This window comes from Oenanthe melanoleuca, chromosome 17, assembly GCF_029582105.1.
Source record: "Oenanthe melanoleuca isolate GR-GAL-2019-014 chromosome 17, OMel1.0, whole genome shotgun sequence".
In the NCBI taxonomy this organism is placed as follows: domain Eukaryota; kingdom Metazoa; phylum Chordata; class Aves; order Passeriformes; family Muscicapidae; genus Oenanthe; species Oenanthe melanoleuca.
The window spans coordinates 5,312,150-5,320,906 of NC_079350.1; the positions used below are offsets into that span (position 1 = coordinate 5,312,150).

Consider the following 8,757-nt stretch of genomic DNA (forward strand, 5'->3'; position numbering starts at 1 on the left):
TCATCAACCCCTGGCTCAGCAAAATAACTTGCACCTTTCCATCTTTAACTGCTTTAAACCCTGCTGCCCTCAACACAGAGCCTTCCCTCCTTCTCATGCTCTTTCATCCCTTCTGCCTCCAGTAAAAGTTTTTCAGACACACAAAAATTAACTCCCACCTCTGTCCAATGCCACTGAATGCACTTTGAATCCCAAGTCCTTATGTCCCCTTGCAATAACAACTGCCTTCTCTTTCCCCACTTGTTGAGCCTCCTGCACCTTCCCAAAGCTTGTAAATCCAGCCAGGCTTCCTCCTGCTTGTACCAAGCACCAACACCTCCCTGCTGGGAAACTGGGAAAGCAGCAAAGGGGAGCTGAGAAGGAGAGGAGCAGGAAGGAGAGCAGGACTTACAGCCCACGTGCAGCAGGGTGCTGTGGAAGGCAGTGCCAGCCTGGCCCAGGGCCTGGCAGCCGTAGAGCCCCGAGTCCTCGTCCCGCGCCGCCTGCAGCCGCAGCACCGCGCGCTGCGTGCCCGCCGGGAACCTGGCCACCGCCTGCTCCCCTGCCAGACACCCCACCTCAGCACCCCAGCGCCTCTGGGGGCCCCTGCTGGTCTCACACCCCGGCCTCACCTTTGTACCACACGATGTGGGGCGGGGGTGCCCCCGAAACCCAGCACTCCAGGGTCACATCCTCTCCCGCCAGCACCTTCAGGTTGGGCGTCACTGCCAGGATGGCAGGAGGTTCTGGGCCAAGGGGAGAGACGTCTTTGGTCACTCTCTGCTGTGCTGGCTGTGGTGCCATCCAGCCCAAGGGGACCCAGAGCCCTGGGAAGCTGTCCCAACCCTTTATCACACACAGCCCCATTCCCAGTGTGCTGACCCAGCACCCTCCATCACACACAGCCCCATTCCCAGTGTGCTACCCCAGTGCCCTCCATCACACACAGCCCCATTCCCAGTGTGCTGACCCAGCACCCTCCATCACACACAGCCCCATTCCCAGTGTGCTGACCCAGCACCCTCCATCACACACAGCCCCATTCCCAGTGTGCTGACCCAGCACCCTCCATCACACACAGCCCCGTTCCCAGTGTGCTGACCCAGCACTCTCCATCACACACAGCCCCATTCCCAGTGTGCTGACCCAGCACCCTCCATCACACACAGCCCCGTTCCCAGTGTGCTGACCCAGCACCCTCCATCACACACAGCCCCGTTCCCAGTGTGCTGACCCAGTGCCCTCCATCACACACAGCCCCATTCCCAGTGTGCTGACCCAGCACCCTCCATCACACACAGCCCCATTCCCAGTGTGCTACCCCAGTGCCCTCCATCACACAGCCCCATTCCCAGTGTGCTACCCCAGTGCCCTCCATCACACACAGCCCCGTTCCCAGTGTGCTACCCCAGTGCCCTCCATCACACACAGCCCCATTCCCAGTGTGCTACCCCAGCACCCTCCATCACACACAGCCCCATTCCCAGTGTGCTGACCCAGCACTCTCCATCACACACAGCCCCATTCCCAGTGTGCTGACCCAGCACCCTCCATCACACACAGCCCCATTCCCAGTGTGCTGCCAGTGAGCAGGGAGCAGGTACCAGTGAACTCCAAGGTGATCCCTTGCTCATCCCAGCCCAGAGTGCTGCTGGCATAGCAGCTGTAATTCCCTGCATCCTCTGGGACAGCAGACCTGATGTGCAGGGTACCCTCAGCATCCCTGAAAACCCTGCAGCAAATGGGAGAGAAGGGGAGAAATGAGCCCTGTGAAAACAGGGATAAAAATGAGCAGGTTTCAGGCCATGCTGGGCATGTGGTGGTTGTGGGTCAGCACTTAGAGCCAGCTGCTGCAGGGAGGGACTTTCCTTTGAACCAGGGAAAAGCAGTGAGAATTGGGCTTTTTCATCTCAAAAGTCCAAAAACATTCCCCAGAGTCAACTCTGGCACTCACAGCCTGACACAGGAAGGAGTTGAAAGCCAAAAGGCAGAAGAAATTAAGGGGAAGTACAAGGAGTATTTTGAGACTTGAGCTCACACCAGGTGTGCAAAGTGGGGATGGTGACCTGGATAAGGTAGGACAGCTTAAAAATAAATATAGGAAATTAAGGCCAGCAGCATTGCAAGCACATCAGGAGCATGGGCTGGGATATTGCAATGCCTCCCTCCCTCAACTTGCACATCCCTGCACGGGGAGCAGCATCCCTGTGGGACAGGCAGGACGGAGGCTGCGGGGTGCCCAGGGGTTACCTGTCATCCTGCTGCAGTGCCCAGCCCCAGCGCCTCCAGGTGCTGTGGGGCTGGGGGTGGCCCCCGGCCGTGCAGTTCAGCCGCAGCTCCTGGCCCCTGCTGAAACGCTGGGGACTGGGGTCCACCTTCACCCAGGGCGCCTCTGCACGGGGTTGGAGCAGGGCTCAGCCCTTGGGTGCCATTCACCAGGCCAGCACAGTACCCCCCAGGGTCCCACACAGGGCATCCTACCCTGGATGAAGAGCCACAGGGAGGCAGTGGCAGTGCCGCGGGCGCTCTGTGCCACACACTCGTACAGCCCCCCGTCCCCGGGCTGCACGGGGCTGATCTCCAGAGAGCGGTTCTGCAGCAGCCGGGTCCGCCCATCCCCTGGCTGTGCTGCCTTCCCATCCCAGCTCCAGGTCAGGTTGTAGGGCTCATCCCCCACAACCACGCAGGACATGACCACGTCCTGGCCCGGTGAAGCCGTGATGTTGCCAGGGGCGATGAGACGAGGTGGGGGCTCTACAAACACGGGATGCCAGGGTGAAAGGAGCCCGTGCCCAGCCACGGGCATGGAAAGGGCTCTCAGGCTTGGCACAAGCAGCCCCACCTGAGACAGAGACGTAGGCACGAGCCTGGCTCACTCCGACCTTGCTCGTGGCCGTGCACTCGTAAAAGCCTTCATCACTCTTGGACACTGCAGGGATCAACCAGCTGATGTTCCCTGAAATCCTGCAAAAAGGGAGAGATGAATATATGGATCATTCCTGCCTTGGGACTGCCATGCCACCATCCTAGTCCCATTCCCTGGGACTTCTTTTTTGTCTGAGTCAGGCAAAGAGGTGCATCCTCAGTTACTGCAGACCTGTCTCTTGGAATTTTCCCCTTGGGATGCTCAGAACCTGAAGGCACCCACCCAGCACATAGCACCCCCTCAGCTGGCACAGCTCAGGGACCCACACAGGTCCCTCCTGGGGCTCACTGGGCCATACCAGAGGCTCACCTGAAGAGCTGCCCTTCCCTGAGCTTCACCCTGCCACGGCTGAGCTGCAGGTGGAAGGGGATCTCACTCCATGCAGAGCAGGAGATGAGCTGTGGCTCACGGTTGTATGCCTGGATATTGCTGGAGATGTTCACTTTAGGTAGACCTGGAAGGGGTTGGGGATGTGCAGATGTAGAGCACCCTTGGAAGCAGGATGACCAAGGAGAAACCAAAGCAGAGGCACTGCTGGAACCTCTGGTTCCTGCTCAGCATCCACAGGTTGCACTCACCGGGGACCACGCTGCTGTAGGTGACACCAGAGAGGCGGTGCAGGGGGTGGCCCTGGGCATCCTCACCCTTCACCTTCAGCAGAAAGTCACCTGGGGGGACCCAGAGCGGTGAAGCCACCCAGAGCTGTGTGGTGGAGCCCGAGGAGTTGAAGAGGGGCAGCGAGAGGAGGACGTGGCCCGAGGTGTTGAAGAGCTCGATCTCCTGCAGGCGCCCAGGCGGCCTCAGACCAGAGCAGTTCACCAGCACAGAGATGGGCAGACCTGGAAGGCAGGGAGGGGAAAAAACACCAACCACACTCCCACTGCAAAACACCCAGATGGAGCATCCAGCCCCCAGGCAGGGCCATCCTCACCCTGCACTGGCTGCTCTCCGGGCTGGCTGAGGTCAAACTCCGGCTGGCTGGAGAAGCTGGCTTGGAAATTCACATTGCTGATGCCCGTGATCCTCAGCGAGTGGCGGCCACTGCTGCGGGTCTGGAAGCAGATTGAGAGCCAAGAGCTGAGGGCAGGGGAAGGGAGAGGAGATGGGAAGGGAGAGGTTGCAGCCAGCCCCTTTCAGCCTGCTCACACATCCTCTGCCTGGCTAGAGAGGGATAGACAAAATCCACACCTGGAGAAGCCTGGCAAGCTAAATATCCATGAGGGACAGGCAGAGGATGTGCAGGTCTGCCAGCAGCCTACCGTGACCAGCCACGTCCCTGGCTCGTAGGGCTCCAGGGCCACCACCATGGCCGAGTTGGGGATGCTGAGCAGTTCCTTCAGACCTCGGCCTTTCTCCAGGACCTTCCCTGTAACAGTGAGTGAATGTCTTGGGTGGGCAACCCAGGTCTATGCCCTGGCTCCTGCAGCAGCCAGGGGTCACCTCCCTCAGGGCTCAGGGTGGTGCAGAGCCCATCGCAGCTCAGGGCAGCAGGGAAAGCCCTCAAAGCCAAAGGCAAAGCCAACCTGGGAGGGGAGCAGGGAGATGTGCTGGTGTTTACTGGGGCTCTGTAGTTCATCACCTTTTTATTCGAGTTTTAGGGCAGGGTTTGGTGAACCCCTTCCTGCTTGTCCTCACCTGAGGTTTTTCTTGGGGGCAAAGCACCACCCCCTCCCTTGTTGTCCCTGTTCCCTGGGCTCCTACCTGCTGGATCCTGGACCTTGATCCCTGGGGCAGGGCCACTCAGGGAGATGGTGACCTCCTTCAGGCTGGGGTCAAAGGGGACCTGCCATGTGTTCTCCGCACCCTCCTCGTGGTCCGTGGACAGGAGGTGGACCTTGGAAGCCTGGATGGCCTCTTCCACCCACTTCAGCACCTGGAGGCAGGCAGGGGAGGATTAAAGGATTAAACCTGGATCTCCCTCACTGGCAGGCACTGCACAAGGGGCCAGGTGTCCCCACTGACCTCTGTCACCTGCTGCTTGTCCAGGTGGAAGATCTGCCCGGAGCTGGTGGCAGCGATGCGCTCGTACACGCGGTACCCGGGGTGGCTCCTGTCCCCGCAGTCCCCCGTCAGCACAAACACCACCTGCCACAGCAAGGGCCCCGTGACACCCCACCAGCCAGGGAGGGGGGAGAACTGGCATCCACCAGCGCCCCAGCACATCGAACCGGCCCGGGGGGTGCAGAAATCCCCGCAGTGCCGGGGTTTTATCGGGGTGCCGCTCACCTGGCTCTGCTTGCGCTGCAGCAGCCGCAGCAGCTCCTCCTGCTGCTCGTAGTCCTTGGCCCGAGCGTCCGAGAAGACGTAAATGAAGGAGCCGGGGTTGGAGATCTCCACGGCCGCCCTGATGGCTCCCACGCTCATCTCCGGGCAGTCCCCCCCGCCCTGGGGACACAGCCAGGGGGTGGCACAGGCACCGAGCCGCCCAGGGCAGGATTCCCACCCTGGGGATGCTCACGGGGAGGAACCACCCTGTTTTTCTGGAGTCAGCGGGATGGAATTGCAGGGACACTCAGGATAGCACAGACCCAGCCCTGTCTCATTAACGATGATAATTAAAGCACCCATTTGGGGATCCATGCTCACAGAAGCCACTAGTTTCCCACAGATACATTTAGTGGGCAAATCTGTGCCCGCCCCTGTGGCAGCCACCCCAGGGAAACCTCCTGGCACAGAGAGGACCAGCTCCCACTTTCCCAGGGCTTGGCACCCCAAAGGGCTGGGAAACCACTTGCAGCCTCAGCATTACACCTCCTGCCAAAACAGCTGCATCCGAAGGGAAACACCACAGGGATTTAGCAATTCACGGGAGGCAGGGCAAGAGTGGAGATGGATAAAGCAGGATTAAGCTCCCAGGGAACATTTCAGCTGGCAGAAAACAGGCAAAATAATTAAAAAAAAAAAAAAAAAAAAAAAAAAAAAAGCCAGAAATTAAAAACTCAATTATCAAGCAGTGGTTCTAGAAGAGGAGATTTTGGTTCCATTGAGAGTCTGTGCAAACTCCCCTGAGCATCTCCATTAGGGACAAGAGCTGTGGACTGGGAATTCTCTGCCCTGATGCACGACTCTGGGGCACAGCATAAGCATTACCCATCCTCTCCACTCCCACCCTGTGTGCAGCCCCCAGCCAGTACCCCCATCACACTTGTGGGGGATGCAGGGATTGCTCCCAGAACCCACCACCCTGCAGTGCCAGGGGCCAGGCACCAGGGCAGGCCTGGCAGAGCAGCCTGGGGCTGGGGATTCCTACCTGGACATGGAGCTCCCGCAGGCGCTGCTGGAAGAGCTGGGGGTCCGTGGTGAGGGTGACAGGTCCCACCTCTGCAAGCACAGGGACACCACCACCACCTCAGCCCCCTGACCCCAGCACCAGCTCTTTCCAACACCACCCACACAGCCAGTGCTCCTGGCACCCGCCCTGTGGCACCCAGGGTCCAGCATCTACCCTGGCTTGGCACCAGGAGAGAAGTGGGTTTGGGCAGACCAGCCCCTGTGCCCACACTGTGATCACTTCAGCAAACTATTCCCATGCCCAGGAATTTCTCCCAACACACTGGGTGGTCCCAGCCAGGCTGAGCTGCAAACTCAGTGCCCTTTTCAACTGGGGGAGGCTCCCAGCAAAGCAATGCAGGAATCAATTCACTGCCTCTGCCTCCTTCCCTGTCTGGCTCCAATGGTTTTCACTCAACTCAGTGTTTCTGCTGAAAATAAAGCTTGGGTCTCACTCTCCTTGTAGGAGGCCAGGGCCCTTTTGGGGAACAGCTGTCCTTTTATGGGTGTGCACAGAAAGAATAGAAAGGGCAGAGAGAAGTTATTCTGGTATCACAGCAAGTTATCAAAGCCTCAAAGCAAGTGTTTTTATTGAGGTGACCTGGAAGCATGTTGCATACTTGGACAGAAATACCCACCATGATTAGTCTGGGGAGTTTAGAGCAGGATGGAGGGGGAAGAACCACCTATACCAAAGTGTCAGCACCCCTGGGATTAATACGGTGGAAACAGCCCACCCTGTGCCCCCAGGGTGGCTTGGGGACAGGAGCCCCAGCCCAGCTCCCAGCTGCTGAGGTGCCATCCCCACCAGGGCATTAAAACCAGGGAGAAGGGACAGTGAAGTGCCAGCTTCAGACCCAGACCCCCCCAAGCCCCATCCCCGGCAGGACACACCCTCACCATGTCCCGGACGTACCTGGGTCATGGAAGGGCACCAGGGCATAGTTGCTGATGGGCTTCGTGCTCCTGCTGAGCGTCCGCTGCAGGATGCGCGAGGCGCCGTCCATCACCTGCACCAGGTCGTCGTACATGGAGCCGGTGACATCGAAGACAAAGGCAAGAGTGGCCCACCCCGGGGGGCTCTCGGCCAGACTGAGGGCCAGCAGCATCCAGAGACCCACAAACACCCCTCCGTGGGGTGGCATGGCGGGGGAGACGCTCGGGTGCCAGCAGTAGCCCTCGTGTCCTTGTCCTGGTCCCCACCCGGGAGGGACGCGGCGCGCCAGGGGCCACACGCGGCGGGGACAGGGAAGGGACCCCGGGCAGGGAACGCCCAGCGCTCCGCAGCTGCGGACCTGCTGCTCCAGCGATCCACTTCTGGGAGGGAGGAGGCAGGGCGGGAGGAAAAAGCGGAATTTTGGAGCCAGCGACGCGGCGGGGAGGTGGGTGGGAGCTGGAGGAAATCGGGATGGAGATCCTGGGATTGGGAAGCAGATCCTGCAGCCCACGGGATTGTCAGGAACGCAGCCCAGGCCCCCTCCCCAGCCCCGACCCCCTGGCTCAGACAGACCCTGCTCTGCTGGGGGGAGCGGGGGTTAGGGGAGGACATGGGGGTCACAGCTGAGCACCTGTGAGGAAACCCTGCCAAACCCCAGCGGGGGCAGAGACAGCTGCGGAAGGAACCCCAAGGAAACAAACTCCCCCTCTGCTGGGGAAAGGGGCCTGGAATGGGGGTCTGCAATGGGGCTTGGAGCCCAGGGGCTCGGGTGGGCTCAGAACAGGGGGCAAGCAGGCGGCAGAGCCCAGGCACAGGCGGGGCAGGACGCGGGCGGGGAGCGGCAGCGCCTGGCCGGGACAGGCAGCCCTTGGCCGGCAGCGCTGGCTGCGGTGTGGAGGTTTCCTGGCTGCCCTCGGAGCCGAGCGCTGAGCTCATGGCTGCTCCGCAGGGATGCTCTGCTCTTGCTCAACTCCCCCGCAGCGGGACCCGGGGAGCAGCGGTGCCAAGAGCCGGCTCCAGGTGAAGCTGTGCACCTCCTGCACCCCCAGCAGCAGCCCTGCTCCTCCCAGACACAGGAGCTGGGGGCACTTGGACATCACCCATCTCATGATCCACACTCAGGACAGTGGGACCATCCTGTGCATTCCTTTATCCCTGCAAGGGTGGGCTCAGCCTAACCCAGCCTCAGAGCAGGCAAGGGCATCCCCCTGCAGCAGGGCAATGACACTTCTGCCCCTGGGGTTGTGCCAGTGGCCTGTCCCACAACCCACTCCTCCAGGCTTTGCACTCCCAGCCCCAGAGATGTGAGGGGAGTCCCCCACCCCACAGTGCCACAAAACCTACCTTAGAACATCTCCAACCACCAACCTGCATCCCAACTCCATCCTGCACCCTAGCAGGGAGCACCAGCACTGCTGGCACAAAGAATCCCCAACAGCTTCTCCTCATCCCCAAACTAATCCAAACCAACCCCTCCCACACTCACCAGTGCTCCCAGTCCCAGGAGCACCTGTGCTAGCTGGGCTCTAACCCCTTCTCTGCTGGGGGTTAAGGCACAACCTCTGGGTAACCAGAGCCTGTGCCTGTCCTTGCCCATTCCATGGCACAGGGCAGGAATCCCTGGGAGCTCCCACCATGTGCTGGC

At 60.4% G+C, this 8,757-nt stretch overlaps 1 protein-coding gene across 1 annotated transcript in view; it reads right to left on the reverse strand.

The window, feature by feature from the left end:
* HMCN2 (hemicentin 2) overlaps nucleotides 1-7,447 on the reverse strand; it is a 32,878-nt gene extending 25,431 nt beyond the window's left edge. Inside the window, 15 exon segments of the mRNA XM_056505327.1 lie at nucleotides 392-541; nucleotides 612-725; nucleotides 1,584-1,711; nucleotides 2,230-2,371; nucleotides 2,461-2,733; nucleotides 2,822-2,943; nucleotides 3,215-3,359; nucleotides 3,484-3,744; nucleotides 3,837-3,957; nucleotides 4,165-4,271; nucleotides 4,607-4,778; nucleotides 4,868-4,990; nucleotides 5,132-5,290; nucleotides 6,156-6,226; nucleotides 7,092-7,447. Of these exon segments, the coding sequence (XP_056361302.1) occupies nucleotides 392-541; nucleotides 612-725; nucleotides 1,584-1,711; nucleotides 2,230-2,371; nucleotides 2,461-2,733; nucleotides 2,822-2,943; nucleotides 3,215-3,359; nucleotides 3,484-3,744; nucleotides 3,837-3,957; nucleotides 4,165-4,271; nucleotides 4,607-4,778; nucleotides 4,868-4,990; nucleotides 5,132-5,290; nucleotides 6,156-6,226; nucleotides 7,092-7,320 (2,317 nt within the window). The 5' untranslated portion in view covers nucleotides 7,321-7,447.
* Between the last annotated feature and the right edge of the window lie 1,310 nt (nucleotides 7,448-8,757).